The sequence below is a fragment of the Cibotium barometz genome, chromosome 58 (genome assembly GCF_041138505.1).
Source record: "Cibotium barometz isolate CiBa-2024 chromosome 58, ASM4113850v1, whole genome shotgun sequence".
Taxonomy (NCBI): domain Eukaryota; kingdom Viridiplantae; phylum Streptophyta; class Polypodiopsida; order Cyatheales; family Cibotiaceae; genus Cibotium; species Cibotium barometz.
This window is the reverse complement of record NC_141103.1, coordinates 9,442,653-9,460,693: the sequence shown is the minus strand read 5'-3', so window position 1 is coordinate 9,460,693 and position 18,041 is coordinate 9,442,653. Positions and strand designations below refer to the sequence as shown.

At 43.8% G+C, this 18,041-nt stretch overlaps 1 protein-coding gene across 1 annotated transcript in view; it reads left to right on the top strand.

The window, feature by feature from the left end:
- Nucleotides 1-17,442, top strand: part of LOC147605875 (calcineurin B-like protein 3) — an 82,890-nt gene extending 65,448 nt beyond the window's left edge. The window contains exons 6-9 of the mRNA XM_086792479.1: nucleotides 6,096-6,148; nucleotides 15,658-15,738; nucleotides 16,030-16,142; nucleotides 16,255-17,442. Of these exons, the coding sequence (XP_086648605.1) occupies nucleotides 6,096-6,148; nucleotides 15,658-15,738; nucleotides 16,030-16,142; nucleotides 16,255-16,312 (305 nt within the window). The 3' untranslated portion in view covers nucleotides 16,313-17,442. The remainder of the gene's footprint in view (nucleotides 1-6,095; nucleotides 6,149-15,657; nucleotides 15,739-16,029; nucleotides 16,143-16,254) is intronic.
- Nucleotides 17,443-18,041: the final 599 nt, after the last annotated feature.

The window sequence follows — 18,041 nt, the reverse complement described above, 5'->3', positions numbered from 1 at the left end:
AGAAAGCTTGAACAATGAACTTGGAACACATCCAGTCCATAATCTCTGCTACAACAAGCAATGAACCTGAAACACATCTAGTTCATAGCTCCCAAAGTTGACCTTGTCCTGCCAGATTTTTCATGCTTGGAACTCTGACTTATGATGGTTCCCATGCACCAAAAAATGAAGCTGCTAACAACCCCCTCTCCTACCCACAAGCCTCCTCTGGCTGGAAGTACATGGGGGAAACTATCTCTATAATTAGAGAAGAACACCATCCTGGTGTGTTAGCACATTCATCCCCAGTTTCTGCTCATATTTGGAGTTCCTTTTGGTCCCTTTTCATGGCCCTTGGTTGTGGGCTGGCCACCCTATTTTTTCCATATTTTTCTGGCATTTTTCCTAGGTCGGGTACTTCATGTCCAGTCGGCCAGCCCTCTTTACCTATACATAGGTGGGCTTGCCTCTCTTTTTTCATAGTCTAGTCTTCCTTTTGTGTCCCTCACTTATGAGACCTTTTGTCTCTTGCTTGGGACTGTTTCATTGCAGTATATTCAGCATAGTTGCTTCCTATTTTTCTCTCTTGCACTCTCTCTGCACACTCTAGTGCTTGAGTGCTTCCACTCTGTGCACTCTTTCATGGTATCATTGCTCCCGGTTCAGCGTTGCTCTGCTGCCCCAGTCAGCGCTTCTCTGCTGCCCCAGCTTCTCCTCAGTTTTCAGCACCTTCATCTCTGCGTTTTCTTCTCAGATCTGCTGCTGGTCGGCTGGCTTCTTCCGGCACTTCTCCAATGCAGATTCAGGTCATCCATTACAGGTTTTGACCACTGAGACCCCCTGTACACCTGGTGGCAGCTCTGTTTCAGGGCAGCAGCATCTGTTGTGCTGCATTTTCTCTCCTACAGGCGTTCTTTGCAGAAGTTGGTGTTCTGATTTGAGGATTGATGGCATCTGGTACCTGTGGGGTGGGGACACTTCTTCCGAGTTTGTGCATTTTTCTTTTGAGATTGAGCCACGCTGATTTGAAGTGGCAATGGAGGAAGAAAACACAGCTGCAGAAGAGAAACGCAGCCACCTACTGCTTCCAGAAATGCAGGAGAGGGGAGGGGGTCAAAATGCAGATGATAGCAGCCAGGACCTAGACATTTGGTACCATGTTGGAGTATGCACAAGCGGAAGCATGGACAAAAGAAAAAGAGAGAGAGAGACAAGAAGAGACAAAGAGCGATTGTAGACAAGATCACCTTATTGATTAGCAAGAGGCTTACAATGTCTATCCCTCCTCACGGGTGCCCCATTATCTCCACAGGTGGTGGACGCACGAGTGGGGCTGGTGAGAGGTGGTCCCCCCCGCTCTCTGGACCTTCTTATTGACTCCCTTCAGAGCAGAGGAGCTGGCGGAGGCATTGGCAGCTCTCCCTAGGGGCAAATGCCCGGCGGACGGGCTTCCAGTTTCCTTCTTTCTTCGCCAGTGGGATCTCATGGAAGGCGGTCTTCGAGCAGCCTTCAATGAGATGATGACTACAGGTGACATGCCAGAGAGGCTTTCAAAGGGTTTTGATTCACTTGATTCCTAAGGAGGGTGGTGACAGATTGGAGATTTGGCAGTGGAGACCCATCACCCTCCTTGGGATTGTCTACAAGATTTTGGCCAAGGCTATCAGCCGGAGACTTCAGCCTTTTCTCCCTGACTTATCCATGACACTCATACAGGTTTTGTTTTAGGATTGCAGCATTATGGACAACATCTTCACTTTCTGAGAGGTGATAGCTTTGGCGAGGATGCGACAGCAGGACCTCATTGTGCTCCTCCTAGGCTTTGAGAAAGCTTATGATAAGAGAGCTGACTGGAACTTTCAGGAGGGCACGATGTACAGGATGGGGTTCCTAGTGGAGTGGATCCGTGGTGTTTCACGCCTCTACTTAGGCTCTCATTTATGGAGCCCGAGGTGATAGTTCTCCCTTTCTCGCTCGGTCCGGCAGGGCTGTTCATTGGCACCTGACCTATGAGCAATTTGCTGTGAGCTCAAGAGACGGGGCTCCAGGGATTGCGTCTCCCCATCCCTATCTGGAGCTGTTGGACTCAGAGTTTGCAGATGACACAGCAGCATACCTATTTGGAGATGTGGGGAATCTCCAGAGATTTGCAGAGGCGATTGAGATCTTTTGTCGCGCATGAGGAGTGCAGATCAACTGGAACAAGTAGTGTGGTTTTTGGGTAGGCTCTACACCCACCTTGACTTGGAGTCAAGTTGAGGCTTTCCAGTGGATCCCAAGGGGCACTCGAGTCCGCTATCTGGGATGCTAGGTGGGCATCGATATCTCCCTGGAGCAGCAGCTCGCCCCTCTTCTTCTGAGCATTCGGAAGAAACTTCTGTACTAGAGCTCTACGAGGCTCTCCTTAGCTGGTTGAGTGGTGGCGGCGAACCAGGTCCTTCTTGCCACCATGTGGTACATTACTTCTTGTTGGGCCTTCTCTCAAGCATGCATTGGTCAGGTACAACGGTTGATCTTGAACTTCTTGTGGGCCGCCAGTGATGGGAGGCTGCCTAGGCCAAGGTGGCGTGGAGAGTGATCATTGAGCCACGACGCAGAGGGGGCTAGGCATCGTTGACCCTACCATTCAGAGCCACACTTTGCTGGGCAGGTTGATTGTTAGAGGACTTCTTCCAGGTGGTGAGCCTTTGAAGGACTTCCTCTTGGCCTGGATTTCAGGCCGTACTCCGAGCCTGGGGCGCCCCTGGCCACAGAGCACGAGATGGATTTTCACAGAGATGCGGGCCCGTGGCTTTAGCCCAACTTTTGAGGATAGTTTTCTAGCCAGCCTACTTCGAGCTTTGGATCACCCCAGGCTGGCCCTTCAACAGTTAGCCCCGGTAGCCTTGGAGGAGCGTCTTCGGCAGTCCTTGATCTAGAACCCCCTCCAGCGGCGACATGTTGGGGGCCCAACCTCATGTATCATGGGGAGCGTTGAGCATAGGACCTGCTAGGTCCCTTGGAGATTGGCTCTCAAACAGCTTCCCCCGGAGGTTTAGGGGAGAGGCTTGGTTGGGATCCAGGGTAGAGACCGACTCAGCCTCGTCATGAACTTTGCTATTTCCCAGCAATGGTTGACCCCTATCCTAGAACGGACCCTCCTCGCCCCCTGGGCTGTGGTTGGGCGTGTTTACTAGGCATGATATTCTCTTGGTAGTCTATGGCGCAGATGAGAGAGCTCTGTTGTGCTCACTTTTTCTGTTGGAACCCATGGCAGATTAGAGAGATCAGAGCCCCCTCTGGATGATTTTAGTGGCAGCACCTTACAGATGGTGAGGGTAATTGGATTTTAGGCACACGAGTGACACATGGACCCCCCGCTTGCCAAGGTGGCCAGGGAGAGACTTTGGCGGATGGATTTGGGATAGCCTACCCCTCACGTGCGTCCAGTGGGACCTGGGGGAGTGGACTTGGCGTGATCTTGCTGACTGGGAGGAGACATTGGGTACTCCATTCTTCGCATACGCCGAGCGGCTAGGCCACAGGATTCGGATGCCTGAGGTTGAGGGCACCCCGGTAGCAATAGTACACTAGCAGTCATAGGGCCTCTCACAGGGGTTTCTCTTAGATTTTTGGAAGAGGCTCTGGGACAGTTTTCGGCCTCGAAAGATCACCCTCTTCCTTTGGTTGGCTGGCACACAAGAGTTTGGTGGTTGGCATGTGGTTGGCCATTGGTGGTCGACCATCAGCTTGTTCGAAGTGCAGCCACCCTCGGGAGTATCAATGACACTGTCTTTGGGATTGCCCAAAGGCTCACCAGGTTTGGCAGTGGATTCTCCACTTTTGCACGATGGATAGGACCTCGACCCGTATCATTTAATGGGGCACTGTCGCTTAGGCCACATAGGCTGAGGTTGTCATGGCATATGAGGAGGAATGTAGGGGGCTAGCTAGCCCTTCAGGTCTCTCACCTTCGCATTTCGGCAGTACCAATCCTAGCCCGATCTACTGATCATTGGACTCCGGGCTGGTGCCAGAGATGGGAGATTTGCAGCAGCATTGCAACCTAGCACATCTGGAGAGCTTGATGCAGTGAAGCCATCGAGGGCACCCACACTCCACCTGCAGAGTCCGTTAGAGCATTTGGCTCGACATCATTCATACCCTCTACGGTCGCGTGGGGGAAGCTGCAGGGTGGCTCTAACCGCATGGGGAAACGACGGGAAGCTTTCTTAAGGCTCTGGCAGTCTGGCCCTTTTCTCACAGATAGAGGTGGTGATCCCACTTGGCATTGTAGACCACCTGAATGGTTATTCCCTCCCCCTCCCCCTCCCCCTGTATGAGATAGCCTTCTCCTCATAGAGCGGCCAGCCAGAGGAGAAGTGCATCTTTCTCCACCTTTTGATTCTTTGACCCCCACGTTCATGGAGGCGAGTTTGTATCTAGCTCTTCATGGTTGTATTTAGCCCTTCGAGGCTGGTTTTTTGTTAAGTAATAGAAGGATCTTTTGCTGGGAAAAAAAAAAGAGGCTTACAATGGCAATAGCCAGCAAATGAGGTTACAATGTGCTTGAGGATTGGATACGAAAGTGATGATAGGAGGTCTTTATAAAGGAGGCCATGAAGCTGGCAAACTGGCCCACGACTCATAAAAACATGGAAAAATACATGTGCTTCATTAAAAGGGCTGGTTCCCACACACTGAGATGTACAAAATTCTAACAAGGTGGACTAGAGGGCAGAGATGACCCAGGTGGCAGGGAAACCCATCCTACACACAGTCCCCTAGAGAAATCCCCAATCCACCGTGTCATAGACTTTCTCAAATTCCAGAAGGAGAACCGCTAAATCCTGCTGACGTGAATAGGCCATGGCAGTCGCCTTCCAGAGGCTTGGGGAGGACTAGGTGGGCCTCCTCAACATTTATGCCCGTAACTCCATGGCAGGTTGAGCGGACTTTTGGAGCATGATTCGACAGGGCCTCCACCAGGCTGATTTTTGGTGCATGGGGGGGAATTTTAATATGCTAGAGACCACGGAGGATAGACTAGGTGATAGCTAGGATACCGTTTAGGGTGCAGAGCTTGCCGCTTTGGGAGGAGCTTGTCTTCACCATCAGGGTATAGCCCGGGGACTGTGAGATTCTCCAGACCTGCCAGGAGGAGTGCAGGCCCCAACCTTTCCCGTTTCAATCGTTTCTATGTTGATGAGCACACTAGAGAGGTGGTCCACTAGCTCTCCAGAGTTTCTTGATGACACCCTTCTCTCTCGAGGAGATTGCAGAGGTGTTGGAGGCACTCCCTAGGGGGGTAAGTGCCGAGGTGAGGATGGGCTTCCGGTTCCCTTGTTTCTTCATCATTGGGAGCTCATGGAGGGCACCTTCCGTGCGGCCTTCAATGAGATCATGATTTCCAAATCCATGCCAAAGAGACTGGCAGAGGGCTTGACTCACTTGATCCGACAAAGAGGGAGGCGATAGGTCGGAGATTTGCCAGTGGACCTATCACCCTCTTGGGGACAGCCTACAAAATCCTAGCCAAAACCATCATCCGTCGACTGCAACCTCACCTCCCAGATCTAATTCATGGCACACAGACAAGTTTTATCAAAGATAGAAGCATCTCCGATAACATCACTATCCAAGGCAGATGGAACAACACATATGGCAGAGTGGGGCGTTACCTGTATGGCAAAGTGGGGCAGTGTGCATGGAGTGGGCAGGAACATCGTGCCTGAGGCATGTGGAATGAGAAGACACAGGTTGAGGTCCTTTGGGGGCTACAGCTTGAGTTGTGGGCAAGCTCAAATATTTTTCTTCACTGAGATTGGTTATGCAGGGCATTGTTTGATAAATCTGAGTGCTTACGTTAAAATAAAAATAAAAAATATAATGTTACAGAATATATAGATTATCTCTAAGCTTTTGCTATAAGTAAAGTGTGCACACACATGCATGGTGAGCTGGCTTACACATTCGTCATAGTTTGCTTTCTAGAACTAAGGCTGGAAATATGATTATCTGTACCAGAGTTTGGCTTGATTGTTAGCTTTCTTTTGTCATTTTGTAAGTGTATCTTCGCTTCTACTATTTGCAGAAATGTTTTGAATTTTCTAACCAGCACAACCTGCTTGATGCAGTCTCATTTCGACTCTATGATTTGAAACAACAAGGATTCATTGGGAGAGAAGAGGTAAGTCCTCAAAAAACACACACCATCTCCATCTTTAAATGCTTGAAGCAACATATGTGGTGAACAAAATGGATAACCATTGTCCGTGTTCAGAACACCTGCCAGTGATCCAGGTGTACGTAGATAGTTGGACAGTGTAACACGCGGAAGCTCTGAGAGTCTTCTTTCATCCTTAAACACCATCTAGAACATGCTGATGCAAAAACGCAGACATAAGGGGGAGTAGAGAGAGAGAGAGAGCTGGAAATTCAGTATATTCATATGGTACAAAAAGGTACCCATAGGCTGCCTTCATAAAAAGGTGGAATACACCAAAATACTCCTAGTCTAGACCCACACCCAAAGGGGGAGTGAATGATCTATCCTTGAGCACTATTGCCTATTTATAGGCCTCTTGAACAATGGAAGAACTGGCCGACTGGTAGTTTTCTCCATAAAACGCATCCACTACGTGTACCATGCAGCCGACAGGTCCTTCAAAGTCTTCCAAGTCTTGTTCCAAGTCCAACCTTGGCCACTACTGCACCTCATGCTTCCTAATTCTGGTTCTAGTCATCTTTTTCTTGGGTGCCCCTTTTGGACTAGCTCCAGAGAATGTCCATGGCAATTCTTGCACATGACAGACAGGTTGAGATATGATGGATATAAAACCCATCATTACGCATATATTGTCAAAGCTATACAAGAGGTAGAAGGGCCCACATGTTGTGAGGAGGCACTTGGACATGAGCATTGGGATGGTAATTAATACTGTTATTTCCTTGCCATCCAATAAATTATGCATGCGGCCCTCTCTTTCCCTATTATTGGTGTTGTTGGTCCAACCCAACCTCTGGCTCTTCCTCTTCCCAACATCAATCATCAACGCACCCATCTCTTTTTAGGATTTTTCTTCTGTCTAGAACAAGACCATGATATGGCTTGAGCCTAGAAGTAAGGGTTCTTTTTTTTTCCTCAAGAATGCGCCAAGTTATCGTCGCTCAAAAAGAGCTTGTATAACTCTTGTTCTTGTCTGGTGAGAAATGCACGCTTCTTTTGAGACGAGTGAGTCTATGGAAGATGTGGTGCATTTCATTTGCTAAAATTGGTCCATGTTCCCTCTTGCATAAGAGGTGAAGCTTGGTTGTTTTGCACTATTCATCATACCACCCATGTTGGCGTTGGGAGCCCATTGGCAAACTTGCAAATTATAGGGACAACTAGCGTGGGAAGAGTCATGGATGATGGAGGAGAGGGGCGATGTAATGGTGGAGATAGGGAGGGATAAGTTGAGGGCTGAAATGTGGCGGGAGAGGTGGTCCTCATAGATGTGGTCAAGAAAGAGAGGATGGGCTTGGTAAAGAGGCACTAGTTGGGTAGTAGGAGCTTCCTTCATTAATGTGGGCGGAGCTTCCCTACAAGCACGTGCATAGGAACTTTCTCACAACCTCCCCACGTTCCATCTTGCCCCATTATCTTGCATGTAGCCTAGTTGAGTGCCAGCTCCTTATTGTAAGCACTGTCGAGGCTATTGCATGCAGCTCTTGACCTATGGACTGCCCTATACTTTATGTCGTCCATTCCCTACACCCCCCCCCCTTGGCCCCTTTCCTTTTAGCCTTTTTCGCTTTGTTTCCTCTTCTCCGCGCCTTTGTCTCCTTCCCTTTTTCTTTCCCCTTTTTCCCTCTTCCAAGATTTCTCCTATTCGCTTGTGTAAGGACCCTTCCCATTCACTTTCTTTTAAGATGAATCCATACTCTTCGTGCTTTCAGAATTCTATGAACTTTTATCTTTGGTACTTATCACTATGCTTACTTATGTTTTTTCTCTCTTAATGATTCTACTATTAAGTGTATAGTTTTTTTAATGAAGCTCTTTAATACCTAAATATCTGGTACTTTTGGGTATGCTTACTCCATTTTCTAAAATTTTAGCTTTTGGTAGTTACCTCTATGCTTACTCAATCCACTTTTTTCTTTTGGGAAAAAAAATCCTTCCACATCGCGCGCGCGCGCGCGCGGAAAGAGGGGGGGGAGGGGAAGCCACAGAGCACGCTTGTAATGCCAAGAAATCTTGCCATCCCTACTAGAGAGAAAGGACTTGGGCACCATGTGCACGGGAATGCCTCTTTCCGCCTACGCATGTGATCCCATCCACCCTGAAGGAAGGATATGAATGATATCTGCCCATATGGAGCCAATTGACTCGATTTTTTTTTTTTTGGGAATGTTTGACTACAATGGGCCCACCATATGCGCAAGCAACAATGCTGTTGATGATCTCCCATCTTTGACACCTAGAGATGAGGTCTTTGAAGATAGGTATGGAGTAGGAACTAACTCTATCCTACAGTAGGATAGTTGTAGAGCCTTCCCTGTTGTAGGAGAGGACGAAGCCCGTCTTTGTCACCAAGGTTACTGTCCCCAGGTGATAATGCTTGGGGTAGTGTGACATGAAAAATTGATATCTTTCATTTTCAAATTTTGTACATATTTTGATGGTTTCTCAATGGTAAATCCAAGAAGATTGCGGCGCCTAGAATGGAATAACGGCGTGGTAATGCGGCGGCTTGGCGGCTACCCTGATAACAATATTCTATCTTCAAATATAATGGTTTTACTTGATTTAGGATGCACACATTGTAAATGCCACAAGTATGCTTGATAAATACTTTGGTATGGTAGATAGGCTAGTGATGTGGAAAATAAAAGTGGGTCTTCATGCTCACATGGATTTTAATTGTATTATTAATATAGTATTTACCATAAGGCTACAAGTTGGGGAGTGTGGAAGGCATGTGGAAGAGTGTGTGTAGGTGCATAATTGGGAAAGATTCTTCTAGAATGCCTACATGGAAGAGGAGAATTCTGCCATGTGTAAGTGGGATCTCCATCTACATGCCACTTAGACTTGGCTATTATCTCATCACACTTTCAAAGTCCAAAAGTCTTCAATTTAATAATCAATAGAAGACTTAGCCTAAGAGGACAATTGATGGTGACATCTACCCTTATGTCACTGAAGCGTTGAAGATTTTTATGTTGTAATTTGTAACAATGGAAGAGAGGGTGATTCTTCACCTATAAAAGGAGCCCTCCTCTCCCTTTCAAATCAATGAATGAAGTCTCCTCAATTGAGCATTTTGTGTCATTGCCATTCTCTTATCTTCAAACCCTTATTCAAACACTCTCTTTACATGTGAATGTCTCATTTAGCATTAGTCCCTCATGCTTAACCCAATTTTGGACCTCTTTGATGATTCATGATAAGTGGGATAAGAAGTTATTCTCTTGGTGGGCCTATGACTTCTCAAGATAGCTCTTGCCTTATTGCCACCCTCCTTTGGGGGTACCAATGGTTTTAGCGGTAATGAGCATGTGGAAAGACTTTGGGAACCATAGGTAAATCTTTACGATTGTCCGCTGAGCAATGTTAACCCTTACCCTCTAGCTTGAATCATGAAGGAGATGAAAGGCAAGAGGCTATGTGAAAATTGAGGTTTCATGCAAAGAGAGGGAAGTGCAGTTTTTATGGTCTAATACCCAAATTTCAACCGGTAATTACTCATCACTCGGGTATTGCTTTCTAAAATTGATCATATGGCTAGGAAGCTCTTTATATGCTCTTTCCACTCATGTAACTAATTTCTTAATCCTTTACTTCATTGATGATCAGAATTTCTCCCAAAGTTGCTAACTTTTAGGCAAATTTTGAGAGTTTTATAGTCTTGTAGTAAAATGCTCATAACTTTTCGCTCGGTTGCCCGTTTTTGAAAGTTTTTATATAGGCGCGAAGCTCTCTTCAAGCTCTACGCACCTATGTAATCCTCTTTTGTACAGTCTATATGGATTTAAAACTGCAATTCTCTGTGTATCTCTGTTTTTATAGACTTTTGGCCATTATTTTTTCTTAATAATGATTAATTGCTCTTAATCTGTTATCAAAAAGAAAATCCCATGTATCTTATCCTCTTGTAATCGATTGCTATATTCTTTTACTTTAAGACGTTCCGTCCAAATTGCCCAATTCGAATGGATGAACCTTACCAACATTCCCGGTATGTTTCCGTTCACATAATCCGGAGTTGGAAGATTTTCTGCCAACAAAGAATTGCCCTCTTGTTTGGAGTTGCAAGAGTGGCAGAAAATCTTGCTTCTCCTTAGCCTTTCATCTTTTCTTCCATGAATTATGATCTCACCTTTGATGTGTTTATCTTTATCTTAACCTAAGGAGAGAAAGGGAGGTGAGGAAGCTGTGAGGTTTCATACAACTGTGTTTTGATTCTAAGAAGTGACCGAAGTCAAAACCCCAACTTTGTGTCTTATTTTAAAGAAAGGGAGGTGAGGAGGTTGTGAGGTTTCATACAATTGTGTTTTGATTCTAAGAAGTGACCGAAGTCAAAACCCCAACTTTGTGTCACATCTTTAAAGATGTGACACAAAGTTGGGGTTTTGACTTCGGTCACTTCTTAGAATCAAAACACAGTTGTATGAATCCTCACAGCCTCAAAACACAGTTGTATGAAACCTCCTAGCCTCCTCACCTCCCTTTCTCTCCCTAGCTTAAGATAAAGATAAACACATCAAAGGTGAGATTATAATTCATGGAAGGAAAGATGAAAGGCTTAGGAGAAGCAAGAATTTCTGCCAGTCTTGCAGCTCCAAACAAGAGGGCAATTCTTTGTTGGAAGAAAATCTTCCGACTCGGATTATGTGAACGGAAACATATCGGGAATGTTAGTAAGGTTCATCCGTTCGAATTGGGCAATTTGGACGGAACATCTTAAAGTAAAAGAATATAGCAATCACTTACAAGAGGATAAGATACATGGGATTTGTTTTTCAATAAGAGATTAAGAGGAATTAATCATTATTAAGAAGAAATAATGGCCAAAAGTCTATAAAAACAGAGATACACAGAGAATTGCAGTTTTAAATCCATATAGACTGTACAAAAGAGGATTACATAGGTGCGTAGAGCTTGAAGAAAGCTTTGCGCCTATATAAAAACTTTCAAAAACGGGCAACCGAGCGAAAAGTTATGAGCATTTTACTACAAGACTATAAAACTCTCAAAATTTACCTAAAAAGTTAGCAACTTTGGGAGATATTCTGATCATCAATGAAGTAAAGGATTAAGAAATTAGTTACATGAGTGGAAAGAGCATATAAAGAGCTTCCTAGCCATATGATCAATTTTAGAAAGCAATACCCGAGTGATAAGTAATTACCGGTTGAAATTTGGGTATTAGACCAAAAAAACTGCACTTCCCTCTCTTTGCATGAAACCTCAATTTTCACATAGCCTCTTGCCTTTCATCTCCTTCATGATTCAAGCTAGAGGGTAAGGGTTAACATTGCTCAACGGACAATCGTAAAGATTTACCTATGGTCCCCAAAGTCTTTCCACATGCTCATTACCGCTAAAACCATTGGTACCCCCAAAGGAGGGCGGCAATAAGGCAAGAGCTATCTTGAGAAGTCATAGGCCCACCAAGAGAATAACTTCTTATCCCACTTATCATGAATCGTCAAAGAGGTCCAAAATTGGGTTAAGCATGAGGGACTAATGCTAAATGAGACATTCACATGTAAAGAGAGTGTTTAAATAAGGGTTTGAAGATAAGAGAATGGCAATGACACAAAATGCTCAATTGAGGAGACTTCATTCATTGATTTGAAAGGGAGAGGAGGGCTCCTTTTATAGGTGGAGAATCACCCTCTCTTCCATTGTTACAAATTACAACATAAAAATCTTCAACGCTTCAGTGACATAAGGGTAGATGTCACCATCAATTGTCCTCTTAGGCTAAGTCTTCTATTGATTATTAAATTGAAGACTTTTGGACTTTGAAAGTGTGATGAGATAATAGCCAAGTCTAAGTGGCATGTAGGTGGAGATCCCACTTATACATGGCGGAATTCTCCTCTTCCATGTAGGCATTCTAGAAGAATCTTTCCCAATTATGCACCTACACACTCTTCCACATGCCTTCCACACTCCCCAACTTGTAGCCTTATGGTGAATATTATATTAATAATACAATTAAAATCCATGTGAGCATGAAGGCCTATCTTTATTTTCCACATCACTAGCCCATCTACCATACCAAAGTATTTATCAAGCATACTTGTGGCATTTACAATGTGTGCATCCTAAATCAAGTAAAACCATCATATTTGAAGATAGAATGCTGTTATCAGGGTAGCCGCCAAGTCGTCGCATCACCACGCCGTTATTCCAACCCATGATAATGCTTGGAGAGTTTAAGAAAAATTGCATGCCTCGAGAGAAGTAACTTGCTTATGAGTTCTTTATTCATTTAAGTTTAAGATCCTGGTCCATCACATACCACAGAGTGAATAACTCTCTGTGAACAATAATAACCCAAGTCATACTTATATAGTGATTACTATTGCTATAAATAAGTGTGCGGTCATAAATAGCGAGTATACTTGGTATTATTAACCATGAGCCTTAACTGTCTGTATCAGCTTACTTCCTGTAATCTTAGGGATTTCCTAACTCTATTGTATTAGATCACTAATCCTAAAGATTAATACTAGGTACATAACATAATTTTCCTCCTGAGACGTTTCCACTCTTGGAAACAAAATCTGTGTAAGAAAGTAAACTTGTAAACTAGTAACTAGCTCCTCCCAAGTCGAAGACATTCCTAGTCTTGGAAATAAACAAGGGAAACTCAAACTACATCTGACAATTGACTCCATTATCTAGTTCACCATTCATGCGCTTTTTACTCATAACTCTGCCATAGAATTTGACTAAATCTGAAGCCACTGTCCCTACAACTATCTCAGTGGAACTAAAAATAGACCAACTCTAACCAAAGTCGTGAGGAACACAACAATCCCTCTATCCAACTCCCAAGGAATCGGATAAACTGACATCACAGAGACAATTGTCGTAGCCAATCAAATTATCTATCCTATCAGGATTGGGTAATTCCTCATACCAAGGGGATATAAAAATACCTTCCCACTTTGAGAATAACATAACTATTAGATATCTGAACACTCTCATCATAAATGACCTCTGAAAGTGTTCCCATCAAGATTGTGTCCAAGCTAGAACCCCCATGATATAACTCTCCTTCTGTACCATATTATTTGCCAAATGCACAACTATGAAATTGGTTGTATACCAGGTCATTTCTTTCTAGGATTACACCTAGAACTACATCTTCAAGTCCTAATTCTCAAGGGAAACTTGAGTCTGATACCCATACCAAACATAACCTGCTCAGTATTATCATACGAAGATCTTGACGAATCAAATGATCTCTCGGTGCTGAACATGTGCAAAGTTCCAACAGAACTGATGTATCCCTTCTGCTGCCTAATAGACTGAAAACAATCATCATGAGTAGGAACCTATCGTAGTTGAACTCTGACTGCTTGAAGTATCCAGAAACTTCAAGTCCCAACTCAGCCTATTGTGTCAAGATAATCAAGATGCAAGCAAAATCTATCAACATTAACACTCTCTATTGGAACTGGGTCAAACTAATATAATCCCACCAATCAATACCTTGCTACACAGCTCTAGATAACAGCCATAAAAGCTGAAGGCATGGAAAAGTGGCTAATGAACTGGACATCTGCCATACATTAGAGACTAGTGCACTCACCCCGTGAACTAGGCATGCAACAATCTTGAGTTCTGGATAAATATCCAATCAGAAGCTAAAACATCTGCCTTGGCAGACCCGCACATGTGATACATCCTAGCCTCCTATACCACTAGAACATTCTTACAATCCATCACTCCTCAGCTTGCAAGTCTTTCGAAAGATTTTTGAAGGTTATTGGCAATCTCTTTCGATAGACAAACCGAATCTTCTCAGGAGAATAAATCTATCCTTGAACTTTGTTGATCTCAATATTTGCGAAATCTCATATGAATGGAAAAAATATGTGCGCGTGCCAAGATCCTCAAAGCTTTACCTAGTATCTGGCAAAGCATAACTGCTTCAATCAAACACATCTGCGAAGCAAAGAAGCTTCACACCTAGCAAAGCATAACGGCTTTGTGCAAAACATAGACCCCATCAAGTTGCAAATACTACGCAACTATATAACACTCTCCGATTATCTGCAATCCTCAATCTTGTTCTTCCTTCTTGTAATTGATTTCTCAAATCAACTCCCGCTTCTCCTCTGTCTAGAAATCCACCAAGATGTCTCCAGAAACCGTGCATGTAGTGGATCTTAGCGTTCCATACCACCAAGATACACTCCATACAAGACCCCCTTTAGACATAAGATTAAGTCAAGAGTGATCAATTTCTTCCCAATCCTGCCTTGACAACTAGACTTCCACTTGAAGGACAGTGACTTTCAGGTTAGCACACCACATCAATCTGCCCTATATGATATACCCTCTTACTTCCTCCCATGATTTTGGGGTTACCATAAATACATTCGTCTATGGCTATCTTGCCCCAAATAGAGATCATGAGGCTGTCGTAAGTGTAGAACACTCATCCACAACAATCTTGCCTCCACTAAAATTGTGTCTGTAGTAACTCACTGGCCCAAATCATACCTACATAAGGCTGGCCAGATCTTGATTATATTACATGTAAACCCTATGAACCTGAGTTAGAACCACCCAAATACCTACTTTTATAGTTGTCAAGCCTTATCTTTTGACCAAAAATGAATAAGGGCTGTTAACCTTGGTTGTAGGATTTCCAGTAGCATATCGCTGTGGCCAACTCCAAGACCACTTACAAGTCGCGCTTCTTGGTGCATGACTGAGTCAATGCATCACGGATACTCAATTTCTAACCATGTTTACATCAAATCGAGTTGACATGGCGCTTTGCAAGACCGACATCTTCTTAATCTGGGAGCACCATATGGCATGTGGAAGGTCCACAGTAACCATACTTTCTGGTCTCGTGTGTTCAGTACCTTGGGCAACCTATGGGGAGAGAGGGAGGAGGGGGGTTTGCATGTTGGCAAGCGGCTGTCTCTTTGGACAGGTAGTCCTTGGGTGGGCACAGTGCCTATTCCAAGGTGAGGATAGGTGCATTGTCTTCTCCAACATCTACGTCCTTAAAATCAGCATCACTGATCCAGGTATGACATGGAATTCCACATGCTGAGTGGCTTAGGCAATGGGGGTGGAGCTTGCCTTTCTCAACAAGGAAGATGGTCCTGGACTACCATTCCATTTATCGAACCAGCATCCAGTCGTCATGGGGGGTTCATGAGGCACCTGCCACTTTGCTGGTGCTAATGATGTCCCACCCCCACCACTCCTAATGACCTATCAAGGTGAGTCTGCAGAGATGTTGTAAACCTGAACCTTAAGAGGCTTAATTTTCACTTGTGGAACGCTTTTGAAATTGTTCCTCCTTGCCAGTCATAGAGATTACCTTATATAAGAGGAAAGTGGAGGCCTTGATTTGTAAGAAATGTATCATATTCTTGTTTTGTTTAGACCTTTCCCATGGTGGAGTTTTAGAAATTCTCTAACCACTCAGTCAGTTGGATATGCAGGTCAAATACATGGTTTTGACGACACTTGCCGAATCTGGAATGAACCTTTCTGACGATGTCGTCGAGATTATTCTGGACAAGGTATGCTGCATCCTCATTGCAAGTTTGAGTACACTTCAATTGGGTGGTTTACCTGTGCTGATGGTATTATTATGTTGTGTGTGATATTGGTTGGTTATCCCCTAGAATTCTTGCAGTATGTAACGGAAGCAATGAGAAGCGATCACACCAGCTGTGTTTCTAAGCCCAGTTTAAATTTCTGTTCAGAGCGTCTTTGGTTTAAATCTGCTTTTTTTAAAGTTTCGTCGTGGGCACACAACCTTGTTAATGAGCTGAACTAGGCAGCTGAACTAAAAGGTATTTTTCATACAGACCTTTGAGGAGGCTGACCTCAAGCAGGATGGGAAGATCGATTTAGAAGAGTGGCGTAGTCTGGTTCTCCAGCATCCTTCACTCCTCAGGAATATGACACTTCATTACTTGAAGTAGGATATTTTTTTTGATGAATCATTTTGAATCACATGTTCAAAGCACAATTTTGTTTTTTAAACTCTGTTGCTGACAGCTTCTAACAGTCAGTTCTTGTACATGGAGCAGGGATATCACGACGTCTTTTCCTAGCTTTATTTTTCATTCTCAAGTTGAGGACACCTGATTTTTGCCTAATAACATGGCAGTGTGAAGGGGGCTAAAGTAGTATACAAAACAAGAAGGGCACATCTCATTATATGTGGTTCTTTTCTGATATTCTTCATTGGTTGGCAATTGAAACAGCTGCAAAAGGATGGGTTGTAGTCTTTTCTGAACTGATGGGAGGATTTACAGGAAGTGGAGGCATGTGATTATTTACGATTCTTTGGGTTTCCTCACGCTTTAGCTCTTGGAACAGCTGCAAATCGATATTGGTGTTTCGTTGTAGTGTTCTCCAAATGGCAAATAATAAACTATTTATCAGTGGCACCACCAACATTAAAGAAAGGTGATATCAGCTCATCTCAGACATGGCCATGCTTTACATTGGGAAAATCCAAAGTTTTTCTTTTCTTTTGGGCTCAAAGAAACCCACCCCGTGTATGGCCTGGCATCGATTCCCGGGCGAAATTTTCTTGAAGCCTAGCAACACTAGGGAGCTAAGTTGATGCGCTCGTTGCAGCCAAAGGCGTTCTTGAAGGGAAAAAAAAAAAGGCAGCTGGTACCAATTCAGCTTTTGAGAGGCCTTTTGTATTTGTTGTATAGTTAGCACTAGCCATTATAAAGCTTGTGCTTCTCTTTGCAAGTAGAATTTTGATCCAATTCCAGGTCATGGAGTTTTCTCAAAGACAACTAACAAGGTTTTTGGCGGACTAGTCCTTTGCTATCAGGCTGAAAGGCCACATTGGCTTACAACTGTATTCAATGCCCACCAGATTATGTAGAGGGGTGGCTATCATAGCAAAATGCCTTATGAAACGCCTATAGTATTCTATCAAGGCTTTCCATGTGGTGTATGAAAGCATTAGGGATTCTCACAAAATTGGACAAGTTGGTCATTACAAAGTGAGTGTGGATCCTCTTCAAACTAAGTCAACTTAATCTCTTGGCCTATGCAGTTGGTCTGATTGAAGATTTAACTGTTTGCTCTAGGGCTAGGAAAAAAAAAATTTTTTCTCAGCCAGTCCACACACAAGGAATCTTGGCCATGTTGGTTTTTCTTTCAAAAAACTACATGTCAATCAGTTGTATAACTGAGATCACAAAAATCGTAGCCCTTAATTTAATGGTGGACCAAAACTTCAATTCCATTTTTTTCAATCTAAGCCTTGAAAGTAATACTAAAGTTTTCTCCTTCCATCTTAAAGCCTTGAAAGTAATATTAAAGTTTGCTCCTTCCATCTTAAAGTTGCACTACATCACCTTAAAGATCATTTAATCCCACCTTTAAGAAGGTTTTTTTTTTAAAAAATTGGCGTAAAGGCGCGCGCACACGCGCGCGCGCGCGTGTGTGTGTAGCAGAACTATGAAGTGTATTTCCACTATTTTTAGATGATGTTTAATGAGAGCCTCTCGTTTTGAGAATTCTCCAATATAAGATAAAATAGTGGTTTCACAAAAAAAATATGTGCGCGTGCGTAGGAAATCCAAGTACAAAGTCACCTTTAATCTTTGGACAACAAATGGTGCATTTTTACTCTTGGTCTCCCAACAAAGATTATTAGAATTTTATCAAGCATAGATGCCATGAATTGGTAGAAGTGGTGGATCTCCTAGTGTATACATGCTATGCTTGTCTTTTTTCGTTGAATCATTGGGTAAGGTTTAGGGTAGAAGTGGTGGACCTAGACAAACAAACCCCTCGACAAGGTAGCAACAAATGTCGAAATGTGACGCATGAAACTTTCTTTAAG